This window comes from Exophiala aquamarina, assembly GCF_000709125.1.
Source record: "Exophiala aquamarina CBS 119918 chromosome Unknown aczIA-supercont1.16, whole genome shotgun sequence".
Lineage (NCBI taxonomy): Eukaryota > Fungi > Ascomycota > Eurotiomycetes > Chaetothyriales > Herpotrichiellaceae > Exophiala > Exophiala aquamarina.
Window position 1 is genome coordinate 10,501 of NW_013550572.1, and position 20,603 is coordinate 31,103.

At 50.7% G+C, this 20,603-nt stretch overlaps 4 protein-coding genes across 4 annotated transcripts; 2 read left to right on the forward strand and 2 right to left on the reverse strand.

Moving 5' to 3' along the window:
* Positions 1-4,209: 4,209 nt before the first annotated feature.
* Positions 4,210-6,275, reverse strand: A1O9_11058 (uncharacterized protein; the record flags this gene model as incomplete). The annotated part of the gene is made up of 2 exons (XM_013399777.1): positions 4,210-6,056; positions 6,104-6,275. 2 exons carry the CDS (start codon positions 6,273-6,275, stop codon positions 4,210-4,212), a joined length of 2,019 nt encoding a protein of 672 aa, XP_013255231.1.
* A 775-nt stretch (positions 6,276-7,050) lies between these two features.
* On the reverse strand, positions 7,051-9,108 carry A1O9_11059 (uncharacterized protein; the record flags this gene model as incomplete). Its single annotated transcript, XM_013399778.1, has 1 exon — positions 7,051-9,108. The coding sequence occupies one exon, from the start codon at positions 9,106-9,108 to the stop codon at positions 7,051-7,053; it is 2,058 nt and encodes a 685-aa protein (XP_013255232.1).
* Positions 9,109-11,226: 2,118 nt separating this feature from the next.
* Positions 11,227-13,326, forward strand: A1O9_11060 (uncharacterized protein; the record flags this gene model as incomplete). Its single annotated transcript, XM_013399779.1, has 1 exon — positions 11,227-13,326. The coding sequence occupies one exon, from the start codon at positions 11,227-11,229 to the stop codon at positions 13,324-13,326; it is 2,100 nt and encodes a 699-aa protein (XP_013255233.1).
* Positions 13,327-16,230: 2,904 nt separating this feature from the next.
* Positions 16,231-17,556, forward strand: A1O9_11061 (uncharacterized protein; the record flags this gene model as incomplete). Its single annotated transcript, XM_013399780.1, has 1 exon — positions 16,231-17,556. One exon carries the CDS (start codon positions 16,231-16,233, stop codon positions 17,554-17,556), a length of 1,326 nt encoding a protein of 441 aa, XP_013255234.1.
* Between the last annotated feature and the right edge of the window lie 3,047 nt (positions 17,557-20,603).

Consider the following 20,603-nt stretch of genomic DNA (forward strand, 5'->3'; position numbering starts at 1 on the left):
GGGAACACAATCTCCTTCTTGTTCAAGTCACGGCTGATGACTGGGTCGCACACTTGAAGTCTATTTGCAGCTCCGTCTGGAATGAAAAGCCTGAGGATGGTCAGTATAAGCTTTGTCTGGACGAAATAGTGACGGTGATATATCACTGTATAGGTCGACCAACTTTGGTTGACAAGACGGTGCTCTTTAATGTGTGGATTAATATGAAGTTCACACTATTACTATAGGTATTGGATTATCGAGCTCGGAACATGATGAAGTCCTATATAACGACATATCCCACGGCGTGCATTGGAGAGTCCGTGGTGATGTGGGATATATCTTCCTCCGCCCAGGTTCACGGCCATCTATGCAAGTGGTCTCCCCAGGAAGTGGACCAGTGGTACGGCGAAATCTCCAGCGTCGGGCAAATGCAGGTGGTCAAGTTCACCACCGACTAGTTGATTAATAAACTAGAATGCCTCTTATTCGATGGAGAAATAGGCAAGTTACACCAAGCCCTTGTTTAAACTACCGCAGCTTCTAAGGAAGGAGGACAGCATGCGAAGACCAAAAAAAGGACAACTAGTTAACTTTCTTTAGATGAATGAGTGCTCCAACAGTTATCGCTCAGCTCGGGTGCCTAGAAACCTCGGTCGAGGAGAGTTGGGAATTATTTCCTTGATATTTATTTCCCTTTCCCTTTTTCCTCTGCTTGCCAGCCAAACATTCTACGCATCGATAATGACCACAATCTTTACACTCTCCTCTGTCTTCGTCCCCTTTAACCACACATTCCTTTTAGTAGTGACAACAAAATAGAGCTTTTCTCTGACGAATCGCCTTTAACACATAATGTCTCTATAATCTTTGAATTCGCGACCTTCCCAACTCTGCGTCGATTTAAGCTCGTGCGTCATGGTAGTCCTCCTCTTCCTTTTGCTGTCTTAGGTCTTCTTTACTCTTTCTTTTTAGACTCTTTTCCGGGGGAGGTTGGAGCGACATGGTTGTTTTTTTTTTGTTTGAAGAGGTGGCCACGGCCGGGTTCGAGATCGATTTGAGTTGAACAAAAGCTGCAAGGGAGAATTGTTGCGTGCGCGCAATACTGTATAATAAGCTGCCGTTCTTGCTGTGAGGGTATTCTATTGAATGCTCGCCGTAGTGTTCTTTTAATTTATCCTCCTTTCGAGGTACTAGACCAAACCCCCGTTAACTTAGTAAGGGTTTTATATTCCAGACAGCTTGCACTTGTCCCTGTCCGGTTTGATGTAACCCTACTGGTCGTAGAATCTGGTTTGTGCTTTGTTTCATAAGATATAGGTATATTCTAGTGTTGCCGTCAAGTTTTGGAATCTTGCGATGATAGCTTGAAGGAGAACTTGAACTAAGAGATATATCCCGCCCAAGTAACCGATCAAAGGTCTAATAAAGAACATAACAACTCCGAAACCGACAGCTGCGATCCACCAAAGCGCTGCCTTGAGAGATATATTTATTGGGTCAGGTTTGTCCTCGATTCCCGAAAGAAGTGCGCTGGGTTTATATCTATGTCTCTAGCCGAAGCCAGGTCACTCTCCACGACTCGGCCTCTAGCTGCGGAAACTCCTCTAGAGATAATCCAGGTCCGCTTCTCGAGGGAAGAAATTCTACCTTTCATGATTAATTATCTGCTTCGTTTTCAGCATTAGCGAAGGCAGAATATCTTTCTATGCTGTCTTTACGTCGGCCCGTTTATCGTCCTGTTTAGAGGTCGCCTGGCCCTCTTTGATCAACAAATCTATCCTAATCACAGCCGATTTTGCTTCCCCGAGATTAAAGTTGTAACAGTAGAGTCCTACTGCTAACTATCGAAGAAGAATTGGACACTAACCGCCGTTCTTGGTCCTGATATTTACGGGCCGCATAATGTCGGTCCAAATTGCTTAAGATTTGTCTCTCGTTGAATTCAAATATTAAACATAAATAGTTTGTATTGACGAGGGATTATAGTAAATGGTCTGTGATGGGAGACCGGCTAGTAATTATTTATTCAAAAGGATGTGGATCGCGTGAGGGGATCGGAAGGATATTGAGGTTTCGGCGTCAAGTTATCGTCAAGTTCTTGATGGACGTCAGTTAATCTAGTACCAAACAAACTTGAATAGCTCACTTTGGGTCAAACGAGAGACACCCAACCAGCAGCAAGGAGGCGCCTTTTTGGTGACGGGGTTTGGCTTATTGTCTTGGAAGGTTCCGGCGACCTCTTGCGCTTCTTAGATAGCCGCTCTCTTTGAATGCCTGCGTTCTCCACAACCAGTAAGGGCTCTCTGGCCAAGGAGTATTGGAGTTATGGCCAAGCCATTCGGAAACTCTTCATCGAGTAAAATCTTTCATAGTGATCAGGTGTCACGGCAGCTTCGCCTTTTTTCAAACCTGAAAAGACCCGCGTGGCATATGTCTGCGCACCAGGGAAAATTTTTGGGAGCCTTGGCAAACAGTCACTGCGGACTACGGACAGGAGCACGACAAATAAAATCATGTGATTTGCATGTGAAATATCGGTTCAGCCAACATGCCCCCGGAAGTTGGGCCCACCCGAAGGCGAAACCAAAAACAAGGAACACGGGGGCCAAACTAAGTGATCCCCTATGGTGGATGCTTGGGCCGCTCATTGTACGCTTCAGGACCTGCCAAGCGGTCCTCAGACACTGGGGCACTTGCCATAAACGCCAGGATTGGGTTGGACGCGTCACCACGCGAGGCAGCAGGCTACTTGAGCACAGCCGGGCAATTGTAGCCGAGGACCTAAAAGGGCACCCGAGCCCGAACTGGCTTCTGCAGATCCGCATCAGGGCAGTGCTCCCTGTGGCTCGCGCAGTGCTCGGGCGTGCTCCCTCACAACTCCCCCGGCGTTCCCCGTACTCTGCCGTAGCTCCCTCGATGCTCTTCCGTGCTCGGCCGGGCGTCCCCGATACTCCGTCACGTGCTAGATTAAAGCGGCCTCGCTCCCTTTCCTGAACGAAAATGGTAAGGGATCAAGGACAGTTCGGGGTATATATAATACATATATATATATAGCAAAAGAGCATAAACCACCACGTATTCCTCACACGTTCGCAACCTTAAATCCAGTGAGCGCCAAGGCGGAATCCTGCAACCCCAAAGGTGAGCCTTGCGGATGTGCGTACATAATAATTACGACAAGGCTGAGGTATTGGTTAGAGCCAGAATCTATATCCTGCAACTCTTCTCAAGACGCAGGATTTGAATGTGTGCTACCACACCCCCCCTTACATTCGGTTCGGCTCGCTTGGCTGTCTTTGAGGCCATCCATTCTACCCTGTCTTGCTCGTTGGGTAATGGGTGCGAATGGTATCTAAGGTCTGCACAGGACTTAGCATGCATGACATGGTGATATAGCATTGAGTGGCAGTCACGAGTTGAGCAGCGGTGGCACAGAGCCGCCGGACAAGCGCGTGAATCACGCCCTCCCCTCCCCGGGTCTCAGTGTGACTTGACGGCCTGGCGGACGAACAACCTCGTGATGCTCGCTTTCGTTGTCTGCATGCCACAAGCGTGTCAGCTTATCAGTGTGACCCGACATTATTATTCGGGCGCCAGATACATAGTTTCTGGTATCTGATATGCAATATCCGAGGTGCGAGTCTGGCACGTAAGCACGACCTGCACCCAGCCTTGCTGTATCTCCGTAACTAACTCGAACGCTGGATATCAGGGCCACCGGGACCCGGCGCGGCGCCGGTATTGATCGCGATTTTCATCGTCGTGGCGATGGCTGCCGTTGTTGCTATGATGAGTTACCACGCCAAGAAGGAAGGAAGCGACCAAGATGACGGTGGAGAAGACCCGCTCATACGGCAGCATTCTGCTGGGCAGGGGGGAGTTATGTCGGACGAGTCGGAGCACGAAGATGATGACGATGACGACGATTGAGTAAATGAACTAGGCGACGATCTCAGTCCAGCATTTCTTGTTACAAAGAAGCTCCTGCACCGTATTAGACGGATTGTGAGGAATCGGAGAAATGTACAGCAGATTACAGAGAACTTACCTCATATCATGCCAGGCCCAATGGTGTAAACTTCAATTCGCTATCAACACAATCACTAAAGGCATTTCATGAGCGTTCCAGTCATACATCACAGAGAATAGTTTATCCAGGAAAACTCCCAAGTCTCCATCCCAATGCAATCAATAATTTTCGCATCAAGCTTGCACCAGGCAGCGTCCTCATTTGTCAGAATCAAACTTATTGTCAATTTCCTCGTCCGGCTTCGTATGAACGAAGGCTCTTTTGACAAAGACATGCCAAAGACGGTTTCGCGCCTTCGTTGCCCTGTCCTCTTTCTTCTTGCCCTTCTTGAGCAATGCTATATCCTGCTCTCGATTCTGGTTGTCTTCTTCGACCTGTTCTTGCTGTTTCGGAAAATGCCCTCTGGAGATCTTTTCGGCAACATCTAACCAATTTCGGAGGGTCAAGTCCACCATTTGGTAATTGCTGTCATTATTCGTGGTGTATTCGCTGATGTAATTGAAGTGCTTATGGGGATTCTTCGTGGTATCGCTTTGGACTGCCTCATTTATTGCCGTCAAATTTGCGTAGTACTGTCTCCAAGACATAAGAGATAGGGTTTGAGGAGAATATCCCGGTCCGGGGGGTGAAGTCTTCGATGGGGCCTTCGGAACAGGAAATTGAGGGCCCTTCTTCTTTTTTCCTTTCTTCTTCTTCTTCTTCTTTCTTGTTTGATCCTGAAGCATATCACCATCGTCTCCAAATCCTTTAAAGCTGTTCTCATGGTCGCTAGAGTCAGTGACTAATGGGTCATAGGATTCGGGAGCGGGGATTCCAATAGCTTTGGACGCAGGACTATGATCCTCTAGCCCTGAAATGTTGTAGTGAACGATCCGCAATGTAGGGTAGAAGTTTGGTACGACGCTGGGTGAAACCAGGCTCATGCTGTATCGCTCACCCCAACAACCTCCAATGGCTTTTAGAAACTTCTCGACATCATTCTTCTTCTTCTTCTTCTTGTGCTTCTTTTCGGCTTCGTAGTCTGCACCTCCCTCCTCCAAGTAGGACGATCCTGCAGGCGGCTTGGGTAAATTTTCCCAATTGCTTCGTAGATCCGTCAAGTATTGCGATTTCCCAGTTGCGGAAAACGTTTCGTTGTTAGACATAAGCTCTAGGCCACCTCCTAGTCTTTGGAATTCGTCATCAATACCCTTAATCTTGAATTTGTACTTTAGTTCATGCACATCCTGGAACATGAAATGATCTATGTTCATGTGGCCAAAGACGGACGCAACAATTACATCCCTGTACTGGCGTAGCCACAGGGTGAATTTTTGATGACACGTTTCGTCCCAGTTCTGTTTGTTTGCAGTCCGGGCCGGCGGTACATGGCCAATGAGCATGGCCTTCATTCCACGGGAGCGCAAAAACTGAAGCTGGATTCGCAACCATTCGAAATGTTCGTACCCTGGTTCAGATTTGAGGTCGCAGCCATCGACGGCGGAATTTGAATCAAAGAAATATAAGGTGTTGAGACTGAAGACCGCCAATTTGTTGGGTATTACTTCAGTGAAATACCATCCGCCTCTTGCAAATGAATGGCGTTGCTCCTGAGGGATGAACTTATTCCATATGTCTTCATACTCGCGAGTCCATGAATTCGGTCCAGGTTGAAAGATGTTGTGAGGAAGAATATCATTGTTGCCAAATGTAGGTACAATAGGCACAACGAAATCATTCGTAGGGTCGGGATCGTGTAGGTTGTCTGGTTTGCCAAAGGCTTCAACAAATTTGTGAACGACGAACTTATTCAGTTTAAGAACTTGCTTGTTGGTCCGAGGAAAGCGGTCATCGTTGTCATGTCGAGCAGAATCTCCTGTCCATATGACAAAGTCTATAGAATCTCTCAGATTCTCTTCGATCCATTTGAATGTGGCATTCACAAGAGAGAAGGGGGCGTCACAGCTCGTGACTGGAGCTCCGTAGTGGCCTGACGAGCCTTTTCCAGAATGGCATTGTTCTTCGGGGGAGGAGTGGACTTTGTAGAAGGGGTCTGGGTGTATGTCTGTAACAATGAGAAACGGGACCCTGGTGGGAGGGATAGCACAGTACCTGTGATATGTAGAAATCTACCCTGTAACTTCCTAGCTGGCGGTTGAGTTTTGAGGATGCTGGGGGAAAGAGGATGTTGTGCATCTGCTCCTTGAGAAGGAGGTTCACGGGGAACAGCGGCCGTGACGGCTGCTAGCAGCAGCAGCAGCAGCCCGCCAGCAGCGCCGATCATAGCTGACAACAACGAGTGAACAGCATTTGTAAAAGAGCAAGGACGCAGACTCTGTACAGAAGGACAGGCACAAAGACTGTTGAATGTGATCAAAAGCTTTTGCTGGGTCGGTGGACAGTCAGGAGTCCACGACACGCAGGCGCGGACTCAGGTGCAGGTGCAGGCTAGGAAGGTGCAACTCAACGTCATTTGCGTCTCGGCCCGGCAGGTTTTTCCGCGAGCAAGCGACGAGTCTAAGACCCTTGCAGCCTAGGAGGTCTTGGCCCCACGATAGTCAGGCACAAGCCAACGCACACTCTCTGCTGCACGTGACTTTACCGCTTGGGCTTGTGGGAGGAAATGAAGAGGATGTCGAGGGTGACTTTCTTAAAAGTTCATCAGAGGAATCCTCTCTGCCTCTTAAGACATCTCTCCCACCTAGTCTTAGTCCATGCCGATCTGTCAATTGCTGGGCTGATCGTCGTGGCGTCGTGTGACAACCTTCTTCGCAGTGCTGGGTGAGTACCTTAAAACCGCCTTGCTTAGGTTATTGTATCCGAGGCCAATGACGCCTTGTGGCTTGTCCACGTGTGCCCTTCAGATGACTTTTTGACACACACCCTCACCCCCAGCTGATATATTGGTGTGGACCGGGATGAATTGTGGGATATCAAGTTCCAGTGTGCCTCATATTAGGACTCGTATATCTAATTTGGTCCTTCTTGGTTGGTGCATGCACATGCCACCATGAGCACGAGCATACCAACATGCATGAAAGAATGATAAGCGACGCCCCTCACTGCCCGCTACGATTACCAAAGAACTCATAGCTCCGTCGTGGTAGCGACCCGGGCGGATAGCTGTAATTATTTGATCCAGCGTAATCATCTGGGGGTGTGAGCATTTGTTGTGGCAGCCCGTCCCCTTGGGGGTTTAGGTCGTTGGGAGGGCTAGGTAGTTGAGCCAAGGTTGGGTTCTCGCACGGGTACTGACTGGGAGCTGGATAGTATTCAACTTTGACCCCGTGAGATAGAACCCCAGATCCGGTGGTTGCGTTTGTCACGGCTGCGGTGGCAGTATACTGAACAGGAGAAAGCTCTGTTTGCCGGGCTTTGAGTCGGGAAAACAGTACTGCAGATTCTTTCTCAAATATTTCTCGCATTTCAGGCATTCCCCACCGGACTCTCGCAAAATCAAGAATCTCAATGATCTGGCGAAGGCAATTCGTAGCCCGTTGGGCATTGTCTAGAGGCATACTTGACATAGTTTGTTCTAAAATGGCATGAGTCGTCTTCAACAAGCGATCGAAATCTGACCAAAGCACCTCCAAGAACTTCTGGCCTATATATCGTGCCCGGCAAATATCAGCATAGGTCAGATACGCGTGCCAACTGACGTCTTGCGTGATTGGTTGCAACTGATCTGCAAATTGGGCAGAATACTCAAAGACCAGCTCCCGGTTCAGATCGGTCATGCTCCTGGAGGGGACTCTTTGATTGGGAGAGACCACCAGGATCTGGCAATAGAGTCTTTCAAGGTTGAACAAGACAATATGTCGTTGGGACAAGTTGGCTGGTATAGTGGCGTACCAGGCGTGGATGTCGTTGGAGACTGAGCTGGCATATGTGGCGGCGGTGGCCAGTGGCCATTGCGTCCGCGATGACCACCTCGTTGTTTGGAAGAAAGAGGATTGAACTCGACGAATGTCGAAGAGATAGAGCGATGGTTTGGTCGAGCGGAGAAATAGCTGAGAGTGGGATGAGTCCGATGCCGAGTCTGGAAAGTGGACTTCCGATGACGAATCGTCCGAGAAAGAAAAGGCGCGGTCAAGAGCCATACTGATCAGGCGATCAAAGGCATAGACGCAATGGAAGATCCGCCTGCGGAGGTCCAGCTCACTTTTACTGATCTTTGTTTCGGGCGGAGGCTCGCAATGGAGACCGAGGTCGACGACTAAGCGAGAGGCCATCCCAATCAAATACCAACTGTCGAAGTGCGCTGGATCAACCAATGAATATTGAACCAACAGTAGAAGAGCTTGAAGGCCAGCAATGGAACCTGGATGAAGCACATAGCTTGCCAGACCCCGAGCTGCTGCCACATGTTGAAGAGCCGTTTTATCATCTTCATCTCCCTTGCGCTGTGACCTCGAAGCATAAGCAATGGCCAGGATTAGTCGGACATTCCAGACATCCAAGGGTTCGGCCGAAGCCAAGAAAGAGGGCTCATGATAGATGCGGGATAGACTGCTCATGAGGTCTGTCTCTGAGAAAAAGGGGAATAAGACGTAGATATTCTCCAGGTAGTGGTTGATCATTGGTGTTATCGCGTATCTTGGCGGCAGTCCTCTTGACTCGATTGAAGGCAAGTCTTGTTTACAAGCGGTGGCAAGAAGAAGTTTGGCAAAGGACATGGTAGAGGTAAATCCATGAAAATCGCGAGAGGTGGCATTGACGGTCAGAAACCCAAAATCACTGACCAGCTCGTCGACATCAGATGCTTCCTTCCGACGAACACCGCTGATTTTTCTTGGTTGAACGGACCGTTGTGAAGGAACGGAGCCTTGTCGCGGTTGGCGAGCGGTGGCATCGGTGCGAGCTCCTTCGATTCTCCTTTGCAGTCTTTGAGCAGCGGCCTCGAGTGCTGCGACATAACTTCGTTCTTTGCCTCGGGCAAATTCATCGTTGGCGCTTGAGCAACTGCTTCCCTTACCCGATCGTTCGCAAGCAGAGCAGGCGGGTAGTTTGCCGTCACATTTGATTTTGGCTGAACGACACCTTGCACATGCTGCAACAGGTCTAGAAACGCGCAATGAAGGCGCCAGAAGAGCGTCAATTGATTCCGTCTTTGCCATGCCGGCGATGAACAAGACCGTTGGGTCAGGAACTTTTGATCGATCTCCTTGTTTTGTTTGGACAGATGTCAACCCCACTTCCCACTGAGAGAATTGATGTGTGGATGGCCCCCGTTGAAAACCGTTGACAACCCAGCATCTGGGGAAACAGAATTAGTTGGACAATTGGGACGGAAATTCCAAATGGCCGTATTTCCAGTTATTAGACTTGTTTTTGCTAGAGCAGATATCCTATCCGAAGAAGGGATGAAAATATCGGTTAACAGATTGATTGTGATGGGCGACTGTGAGCACGCGAGAATATTGGCGCGATCCCCAGACCAACTCAAATGGTTGTGGTACGTGAGATAATGCGCTGAAGGTTCTGGTCTCGTTGGCACCTTGTGTGAGGTGGACTATTTGTCCAGTTCCTCAGAACCCAGTGCTTGTGCCTTTTGCGGATTATGTTGGTTGGTGTATACACGTTACGAAGAATAATGATGAGCGGGAGGAAATGAGAAGTTATGCTTCACGTTTCGCAAAGTCAATCAATGCCATCTTATCCCGACATCCCCAGGCTGCTGTTATCCGTACAAGGTCTCGGCATGTAATTACACCAACCGATGGACTCGTATCTATCTAGTTGGCCACCTGTGCAGAGTGCACCGTCCTCCGTACTAACCATTCCTTAACTAACTCCCCACCTAACTTGGCTAGGCGATTTGGGTTTATCCCCCCCGAGTGTTAGGCGAGGGGGAGGTTGTCGGTTCAAATTAACCCCCCAATCGCGCTGATAGTGGTGGCTGCTGTCTCCAGCTCGCCAGGCTCTTTTAGTTAAAGAAATAACGGGCTGAACAGGGACAGCAAGCCCTCTGAACCCCTCTCAGCCCCTCTCAGCCCCCTAAGAGATACCTCTGCCCTACCTCGTCAGGTCCCCCTGTTCCTAAAACCCACCCCCTCGACGGTCGGTCCCGGTCGCTCGTACCCCTGCACCGTCTGTACTCGCCTTCTCAAATCGGAAGCCAAGGGTAGGAAGAATGGGCTTTACTCGCCTAATCCATCTTCTAAGTCTGGATAGCCTGGACCTAGCTCACGTTTCAGGGCCATTTGGGTGACGAGGGGAGACGGTGACCTTCCCTCCAGCAGTACTTGGGTAGTCGAATCAGTTCACTCTGTTGATCGAGTGGCCTGCTCTCTTCAGCCCTTCCATCAGCCCTTCCATCAGCCCTTGAGGTTTTGAGCTGGGCAAGGGGGATCAGGAGCTGTGCAATGGAATCCTGTGGCCTCAACCTTGGCCAATATGCTTCTAGATCTACGATTGAAACTATGAGGTCCACCTACTGCTCTGTGGGATGTAAGCTGGTTGACTGTCCCCGTCCCTCATCCCCCTTGGTCTCCGCGGCTTCCTGGTAGCTGCCGCCCCAGGCTTGATGACCCAACTTCCCGACTCACTTATCTTCTCCTGCTTCATGCACCCGTCCGTGCCCAGGCTGCTGTATGCACCACTCCGTCCAACCTTGTCGGGCCAGTGTCAATTGCACGTTTGACTGGCTGCTGACTGCTGCCCTAAACGCTGATCCTCTAGCCAACCGTCGTCGGCATTGCTGCAACACAATTCAAGGGCTTCGTACTCCAGCCCACCAAATGTAAATACCAACTGCACCGAGGTCACCCTCTCATGAATAAGGCCCCGTCGGACCCGTCGCAGATAATGAGATATGACCTGACACTTCATCTGCTTCGATCCCACATCAATTCCATCGGCCGCCTTGATGGCAGACGATGAAAATGCCACCATGGCAGATACGCCGGAAAATGAGCGATCTCATCACAAAGTCCACCATACAGTAACCGCTTGTGTTCGTTGCAGACAGGTATGTTCAACGACTTGAATGATGTTCCCTGCCAGCGAAATGTACCCCTACTGACTTGGTGCAGAGGAAAACACGATGCGATCCAGCATTGCCTCGTTGTGAACCCTGTGAACGCAGCAATGCTCATTGCGAGTATTTTGACTCCACCAAGAACAGGACCATTCCTCGAACCTACATAACCTCACTGCAGGATACAGTGCGCCGATTGAACGAAGAGGTAAAGGCTCTAGAAAGGGAGGAAGACTATGAGCCAAACCATGAAGCCATGGCCCGCGGGGCGGGTCTGGTCAAGTTCAGTGAGAATGATGAGTCGAGGTTCTTAGGCCCTTCGAGTGGTATAGCCATCACTCGCTTTGTCATGGAGTTCGCAAAACAAAATTCCGCTCGAAGGACAATCAAAGATGTGGTGCCTCACCACGCGGCACAGGAGATCAAACAAAAGTTCGATGCAGAAAGTAGCAAGCCTACCTCAAAGGTGTATCCGCTCATCAGTTCGGTCGCCGCGCCTGATCTGCCAAACCGTGATTTGATGGATCGCCTTATCGAGATATATATGGTCAAGGCACAATATATGCTCCCACTTCTTCACGAACCGTCCTTTCGACAGGATCTACAAGCCGTTTATGACGGCTCTAAAGATCCAACCTTGAACTTTCAAGTTCGCCTTGTCGTGGCGATTAGCATGCAGAAACTCGACACGCAGTACGCAGGCTTGGCCGACAGCTACTATCTGGCTGCTTTACCATTTCTGGCCGGATCCATTCAGAAAATGGACTTATCGACTCTTCAATGCTTTGCATTGATCGCGCAGTACTCCCTACTTACCCCTACTCGGACTGCCGCTTATTGGGTAGTCGGACTTGCTGCTAAATTGTGCCAGGAACTTGGACTGTGTGAAGAGGAGACTATTCTCAGACCGCCTTGTGGATCTAGGCCTAACTTTCTTGAGATCGACATGCGGCGACGATTATTCTGGATCATTACGTCCATGGAGTATGGACTATCCCACAGCCTTGGTAGACCTAGTGCCTTTGGCGTTACTGTCGATAACATCAATGTCGGATTCTTCGAACTTTGCGATGATCGATATATTAGTCCAGACGGACTCCTTCCCGGTCATCATCCAATAATGAAGAAATGCATCGCTATACACTTCCTCAAGATGAGGCTTCTACAAGCAGAAATTAGAAGAACGCTCTACCTTAAAAAGCGTGATACTCCTACGCACGAGTCGGACCCGTGGTTTCACAGTATGCTGCAGAAGATCGACGACTGGGTACGAGAGTGTCCAAAGAACGACGAGGGAAGTGGTTTGAGTGAGACCTGGTTTATCGGTCGCAAAAACACCATGATAGTGTTCATGTATCGCCCCTCGCCCCAGATCCCCACCCCGACGCTGGAGGCGGCCCAAAAATGCTATGATGCCGCAATCTTCAATATACAGATGCAAAAGCGCCAAGTTGAAGCTAGACTGATCGACATCACGTGGATCTTCACACAAGCAATCTTCATGGCGCTCAATACGGTTCTCTGGTGCTGTTCGTATCCCGCTATCAGACAACAACATCCATTAGAAGAGGTACAGCTACATATACAAGATGCTTTGAAAGCAATCGACCTGTGTGCGGATCGCTGGCCGGGAGTCAGATCTGCACAGCAACTATATGATAATCTAGTGCGAGGCTGTCTCAAGGCTTATGAGATTGATAAGACAGTTGAGTCTCCGGCATCGGATTATGTCTCAACCACGACTCAAGATGTCAGTTCTTCCGCCTCACAATTCGCCAACAGCCCTGCGAGCACAGCTAACACTTCCGTATATGGACCACAGTCGCCCCAATCAATCCATAGTGTCCATGGCCCCAACCATGTCTTTAAAAACGCGGCCACCGGCTACATCGATCATGCGAAGCAGATGTATCAACCTGATCTCGTAGCGGCCATCTCACAGCCTCAAGCGATGAGTGGGCAGTATATGCCCGCACCAGTCCCTCAAATCAATGTCCACTCCCGATCTCTACACTATAGTCTACCAACGTTCGACCCACACAACCCGGGAGGCTATGTTCCCACCACCACTCAAGGTGGAGCAACCTGGACAGCGGCACCTATGATGCCGGGCATTCTTCCCGGCATCACGGGCTCCCCGAACATGAATTACGATGATCTTCCATACCTCGCATCATTTGGCCATGAATACTCCCGCTACATGCAACAGAGCTACCCATCTCAATACCAAATGCAGACTTTGAGTGAACAACAACAGATGGAGCTGATGGCCTCGCTGGAACAGAGCCAGCTTCCCGATGTGTCTGCACTTGTCAGTGATGCGACCACATTCTATACTGCGCAACTGCCATCATAGTGTCGAGCCGAATCTTAAGAGTGCTCAACTTACCAGTCGTCTAACGCCCCGTTTCTGTGGCACCGCTCTCGCGCAAAAGGAGACACTGGCCACTAAAGACTTAAAAGCCAGGTCTTGCCATGCCTGATGGACTGGATGTAGCGAAGTGTAATTCTGTTGGAGCTTGATTGGCTTTACTGTCTTTCTGGGCTATGGCTCCACGGTGTTACAGCGTCTATGGGCAGGATAGCCGAGCAAGCATTTCCTTTGAAGCACTAGAATCTCGGCCAGATGGAACATACTACATTGGTAGCATGCCATTGCTCAAGAATCCACCAATTTCGCCTTTCCGAATGGGTTCTAATGGCAGGCCCCAAGAGACTCAACTACGAGATGTCGATGGCAAGAATCTCAAGACGCAATGAATACGAGGCAGTTGCTACCACTGTCCCTATGTGACCCAATAATGATACCCTCCTGAGTACAGAGCGTAGCTAATTTCTGGCTCGCGGATTCGACTACCAATGGCATCCCAATGTCGTCTGTTCACTCTTCACTGCTCGCAGCTCGCAGTTGGAACATGAAGCTTTGGAAGCCTTTCCTCCATACCCGTTTGCATTCTAGCCACTTGAATCCGAATTGCAATACAGGGTAGTAGGAGTCGTAGATAGACTCAGAACAAGGAATACGGATAAACAGCAGTTCCCCTTCCTGACCGCTCAGGACAGCGGAATACAGGGGTTGCGGCAAGGCTTAGCGAGTGGATGAGCGCGAAGAACCAACGACCATGTTTTGACTTTTCTTCTCTTGACTGATGGCTCTGCTTCTTTGGGGCTTGACAATGTAGGCAAGTACAGGATGGTTTCGATCAGTATAGCAAGCACATGCGTTGGCTTGAGATGAATGGTGGTAGTCCGTGGTGAGATTTATGGGGACCATTATCTTGAACAGAGCAGTCTTGATTACGACAGCTGGCGAATACCATTCATAGTTCACATCATTCTCTCCCCAAAGCCTCACATACATAGTATGCTCGCCAACAAGCAGGAAACGATGGCTTCCCTCTCTGCGCTCCTCCAAGCGACAGACACCAGGGACAACGCTACGATCGTGGCATCCCAGGCTCGTAGAGGTGCTGTATGCCCATAGTCCTGGCAGAGGTAAGCTTCGGCTGCACTAGCTGTCTGCGAAGCAGTCCCGTCATCAGCCCAAGCCCCCTTGCCTCCGTTGTTGGTCGTCAGGTGTTGCGCCCGTGCATGGACAAGTCCCGGGCACACCGCTCGTTCGGCGTCTTGGGTTCTGTGGCTTTTCCGACTCAGCCACCGTACCACGGGACCGAGGCGCCGACGGGACTCGCTGAGCGCCTCCCACGAGTAAGGCAGGGGCCTCTCTTTCTTTCCCTCCCCGGTGCTCCCTTCAGCCACATGAGATAGTCACATGCGTCAGGTCACGGCTCACACGCCTCGACTGGGACAGGTGGATGCCTTGTTCTCCCGCTCCTGCGACTGGCATTGACATCCTAGCCTGAGACGACACCTGGACCGAAGGTTGATGGTCGCTGGAAGCCTATATACTATGTACTACTCCACACTCTATCAAATCAAACTGTCTGTGCGTCTTCAGTGAATTATTCCAGGCAATAGCCGACGGAAAGACTCTTCCTCCATGGTCAACAAACGGGTGTAATAATCGACCACAAAAATAATAGAAGGATAAGTAAGCATCTTCCACCGACCCGCCCACCCAGCACCCTGTACCATGTAGTATCATGACGCTACAGTCCAACAGAACATCTCCACCGAACAGGCGACGCCCAGCTTGGGTGCCGGTAGGGCTCGGGCTTGGGTTCACAGGGGTGCCCCAGGCGAGGAAGGGACTTTCGTAGCAGCACTCGCAGGTACTATTTACAGCCCTACAAAGAAGCAGTTTAGCGGGTCCCACGGGCAGGGATCCTACAACCCACGATCGCCCAAATCCGAGCGCTCAGCCTCCCTGAAGAAAGGTGATTCGACAAATGCCACGTGTGAAAAGGCGATCCCGACAAGGGACTTCCCCTCTGGAGGGTCCGTGATTGGAGTTTTTAGCTCTGGTTGATATCTCCCTTGCGGTAGCAGCCAGCATTCAAGCAGCCAGCCCTGTGGTTCTTCTGGTAGCGGAACAGCCAGTGAGGAACATCCGGTGAACATATCTCGTTAGCGAACAAACGAACCGCTAGTTCGCAATCCCTGCCCTGTCCGGCCCTGCCCTTGCACTCCATACCAGGACGCTTCTCTCGCAGCCGTGAGATCATCTCCAGAGAAAGAACACGAAAGTGGAACCGAATATACTTTCATATCTTTGACGAGGTGCATGTGTGCCATCTGTGCCATGCCATGCTGTGCCAGGGCCCTGGTTGTTCATGGTGGCTGCAGCCCATGGGATGACGAGAAACTCGTACACTAACTAAATAATCGACCAGAAAGGAAACGAACGGGGTCAGTCGTGTATGCATGTCAGTGTGAACTGCGTGAAGGTAACGGATGACTCTCATTCCGGAATGCCACCAAAATACTGCCCCGGCAATAGCAGTCCGTCATATCTACACACCTAGTACCTAGACTACTTGTCTTTTTTCCCCCCTCCAGTTGGTTCAATTACACTACCGCTCTGTTTTTATCTATTCGTTCTGCGAAGGGGAGAGAGAAAGAGAACTTTGTCTGCCGGCCAGCTCGTGTGGTTTTTTCTTACTTCTCCTTGTCCCCTTCGTGCTTCATTCATGGTCACTCGTTCGACTCCCTTTTCACAAGCAAGCAGAGCTTCATTCAATTTCCATAATCGAGTCGATCCGAGTCGGTATAACAGCCCGCGGGGCGGGAATACAATTATCGCGATAGGCTACTTGCACCCCTCATTGAGTCTACTCGAACCTGACTCAATGCAGACGCTATGGATTTCCGAGGCTCAGAAGCTATGAGGAACGGAGCTGTGCATGCGCAATATCATGCGCCGCTTCTTCCCCCAGAAATGATAGATGGAGAGTCTCAAATGAGTACAAATGGTCCGTGGACATTTCATGTGGACAATACACATGCTCTGCCACCAACCAATCTAGGAACCCAGCCACCAGTCTTTCACGGTTCGGTCAGCAACAGCACTCACCAGAGTCGGGCACTCAACGATATCCTCACTCCACTACTACAACATCATGATACCCCCAACTTTCGCGAAGTCATCTCTACATATCTGAGGCTGCCTGCCAACCTCTGGCAACTAGTGAGCAAGATCCGAGAATCGAATTTTGCTCATGAAGTCCTTCGCGACAATCTACCGCGGGATATGTGGAATTTGATGGTCAAGGTGCGGGATGATATTCACTTCGAACATCTGCAGCCACTTGTGGTCGCTACATTCGCGGAGCATGCATCGTTCATGGGAGCTGCTGCAACAACATCTCAGAACCATTCACGGTCTGGGTCTGGCGCATCCTGGTATGAGGGAGGAAACCCACAGATGGGAAACGGTGCCAGCAGACCAGCACTCCATCCCTCACATGCGACAAGCCCCAGCCTGAGCGGATTCCAGTTCTCAAGCCCGGCACAGCCAGAACACTCAATGCAGACCCGGTCTGCGACTCCCATTTCATTGGTGTACCCCAGCAGTCGGAATACCTCTCGAAGTCCCTGGCGTAATAAAAAAGGAAAGGCTCCTGCAGGTCAGCTATATGTCTGTCCATTGCCAAATTGCACCAAGAAAGGCTTCAAAAACGTCGGCAACTATATCAACCATATGTTGCGACTGCACGCGGGATACCCGCGACACGATCCGGAGACGTCCTTGCAACCTGAGTCGTCACCGTCACTTGATGCTGGCGAAGAATTCGTTTCGCCGGCAGCAACGACCGCCAGCAGCTCACCTCTTCTTGCGCGACATCTATCACAAGATTGGGGCAGCTTCGGTGACGTGCATTCGAGTTTTGGGCATGACGATCCGAACCCATCCACTAGTAACATGAACGGCAGAACGAGCGATGCGAATCTCGAACAATTCGACCTGCCGTCTTCAATCGTCTCTGGCTCAGGAGAAGCCAGCAGGGATCAGGACGACTTTGGTGAGATGCACGATCAGGCGAATTCCGTCCAGGAAGATTCGGAGCTCTTAGCAGATGAGGACCCGGAGTACTCGTCTGCAGATGCCGGAGGCTTGTCTTTCGGCATGTTCCAGGCCACCATTTTGAGCGCTAGACGCTCAAACCGCACAAGAGGGTCTTATTAGTGTGTATGAGACGGACTACGGAAGGCTTGAATTGGGGTGGGCAGAAATGGAGGTACGGGCAAAAGCGTCAGAAATCCAAGATCGATCGAGGTCATGCTGGAGGGGACTTCCCCATTGCGTGATACAGTGGCTCGCTGTGCTGCAGGCGGCATGCGAGCAGTCTAGTCGCAGATTGTCAGGGTATATCGGTATCAAAGCGAGGGCCGCGCGAAAGGCATCTGTATTTTAGCGGTCAAGGACTAGTAAGTAATGATTCGGATAGCGACAAATTGCGCACTATGAGAAAGAGCGGAGGACAGGCAAAATGCAAAAGGACGGCGGCTTTGCTCCCTGAGGCTGGACCTCTGGGAGGGAGGATTGACTCGTTGGTTGGACTATTTCTTGTTAATATGTCATATGCCTCGTGCGGTCTGCGCGTTGGTAATTATCATTCCATTCCTCCCCACGGAGATACATTCCGTCGCCAATTTCATCCAGACTCTTTCCGAGAAGCAGAATGCCTATGATGGATTTGTGTTCCAGGGCGTGCTTCCTCGGGCGGCTTCCTTCTGCGTATCCGGACTCACCTCCACAATGGCTTTGTGGCAAGGTTGTAGAACCTATGATCGTAATTAGGGAGGCAGGAGGCAGCTGACGAAGAAGCCCCCCGTCATTCTCAATCGCAGGCACGTCCAGCATGCCCATCTCACTTTCGCATGCTGGAACAATTCCCCAATTTCCAGACCGCAAGTTTATTCTAGGGGGGCAACTGGGTTTTCCAGCCGTTCTAGGCTTGAACGATCAAGTGACCTAGAAAGTGGACGAGCAATCCGGTTCCAGTTTGATCGACGAGGTTGCGGTCAGCGGCGGCAGGGGATGCCAAATTCGTCAAAGCACAGGACCGAACTTAGTCATCTTTGTGGTCGTGTATCGGGTGTATGATGGCCTACACTGAAACCAAAAACAATCTGTTTCATGTCCAGTACACGCGCAATCTCGGCCAGGTCCAGTTGGCGAATTCGTCGAGGCAGACTGATAGAGTTGCTAATGCGATGTGATGGTTATTGATGACTGACTCAACGAGGTGGCGAAAACTCCGGCCACGGCCACGGTCACGGTTGCCTCCAGGCTCTGGGGCCTCGCGCTGGAGGTGGAAAGCCGAAGTGGGGCGGAGCAAAATACCTCGCATCCCAGTAACTCCATAGTCCATACAAGATACAGATAAGGTTCCCGTGGGGTTCATTTCGCAGTGTCACGGGCAGATATCTGCAAATGAAGAGGGGAAGAGCAAAGTCTGAAACAGACCTGTTGGACTAGCGTGGGTAGCATAGCGAGGCCGAGAGAAACAGCTGACGTCCGCATTCGCCAATATCATCTGTCTGTCCGAATTTCCAGCTACGTCGGAACCCCGTATCTCGCCCGATCAATGCGAGCGAGGAAAGTGGCGGTAGAAAATCATCACAAGCAGCGACCTGTGCTAAGTCTTTCTCCCGGTTCAAACACTTCTGCCCAGGAGCGAGATTGCGCAAAACACATGGCACTTCTCGATTGGATTGTGAAGCCCACCGGGTTGGTGGGAGGTTGACCGTTCAGCCACTAACCCAACGAATGGAAGAAAGGGACATGGCTAATATGCACACATGCTGGACTGCTGCACGAGTTTGTGCAACCTTGCGCAGGAACAAGCAAGTGAAATGGCTCTAGCTAGTTACTTAGATCGCAGGCATTGTTCTTTCGTCAGGCGTGCCCCTCGATACACGGTCCGCTGTGTTAGGTAAGAGGGACGCTTGTGCGACGGGTTGACTGCAGCCCTTGCTCGGAGCCATTTGAAGAGGGTTGTGCGTCTTGAAGACTCGGCCATCCACACGGTTGGTAGAGGCTGATGATAACCTCCGCCTTCAACTTTGTGCGCAGAATGAAGCAGGTGCATCGATTTTCTTGAATGATGATGCTCCCGCCCCGGCCACACTACGTTGAGTGGAGTTGTGGTTGAGCGAAACGCAGGCATGGGCCGCGGGCGCTGGTCCTGGTGGGTTTGTTGTGGCGTTGAATCCACCATGACGATTGAACTTGAGGCTTGTTTTCTCTCGGAGTCCTGTCCAACTCCATTTCAAGAGACTGCAAAGGATCCATTGACCGGTTGGAATCGCCGTGGCAAGTTCAAAGAGCCTCACCCAGGGGTAAGCGCGTGATGTCTTGAGGGGTGGGAAATGTTTTAGACGACGATCCCAGTAAAGTGCTTGCATGCTCGGTGAGATGCCCCGCCCCGGCAATTTCAAAGCGCACAAGATGATTGTTGGAGCCTGAATTTCGCGGAGAGGGTGATGACTTCCTGCCTGACACATGACTACGTGCCGGGGTCACTCTGCCCTGATGGACTAGAGGGTTCACGCCCCCCCGGGCAGACAAACGCTGTATTGCCTGTTTTGATATAGGGCTCGTTGAAAGTGAAGCTTCGCTTCTCTGTACTCGTAAATGCGAGCGGCGGCAGACTAAAATGATGATGTGTGGGTGGGGACAATGTCGGCGAAGGCTTCTGGCGTTGATCAAACATTCAGGGTCAGACATTCAGACTTGTTCCCGCCTGAATGTCTGATCCACGCCGACAAGCCCAGACTTGGTTCGAGCAGATACTTACCTTATCGCCTGCAAAACTCAGTATGTACTGAGTTGAGCACGTTAAACTGGCGTGGAATGTGCCCTGGTAGGTATCGGGACAGCTTGCTTCGTCGACCACCGTGGGCTTAGTAGAGACTGATAGAGCGCCTTTGGGAAGTATGCACCTCTCTCTCCCATAGGAAAACCATGCCCGCGCCCATGGTTGTTTTTAACACGTAAAAAGCCAGTGCCTAATCTTAGAACTCTACGAGTATCTGGTTGCGTAACCATTGGAGGACGAGCTGACGAAAGCAGGACACGGAACGGCGCTGGTTTGGCTCGGTCAGGTGCCAAGTAAGTCGTACCGTGTCGTGATCCGACACTCCCAGCATTGGAAACGCAAAAGAGTCAGTAGTGAGAACAGAGACCCGGCCTGTCCAATCCATAGCAGAAGCCTCGAGGATGGTTTC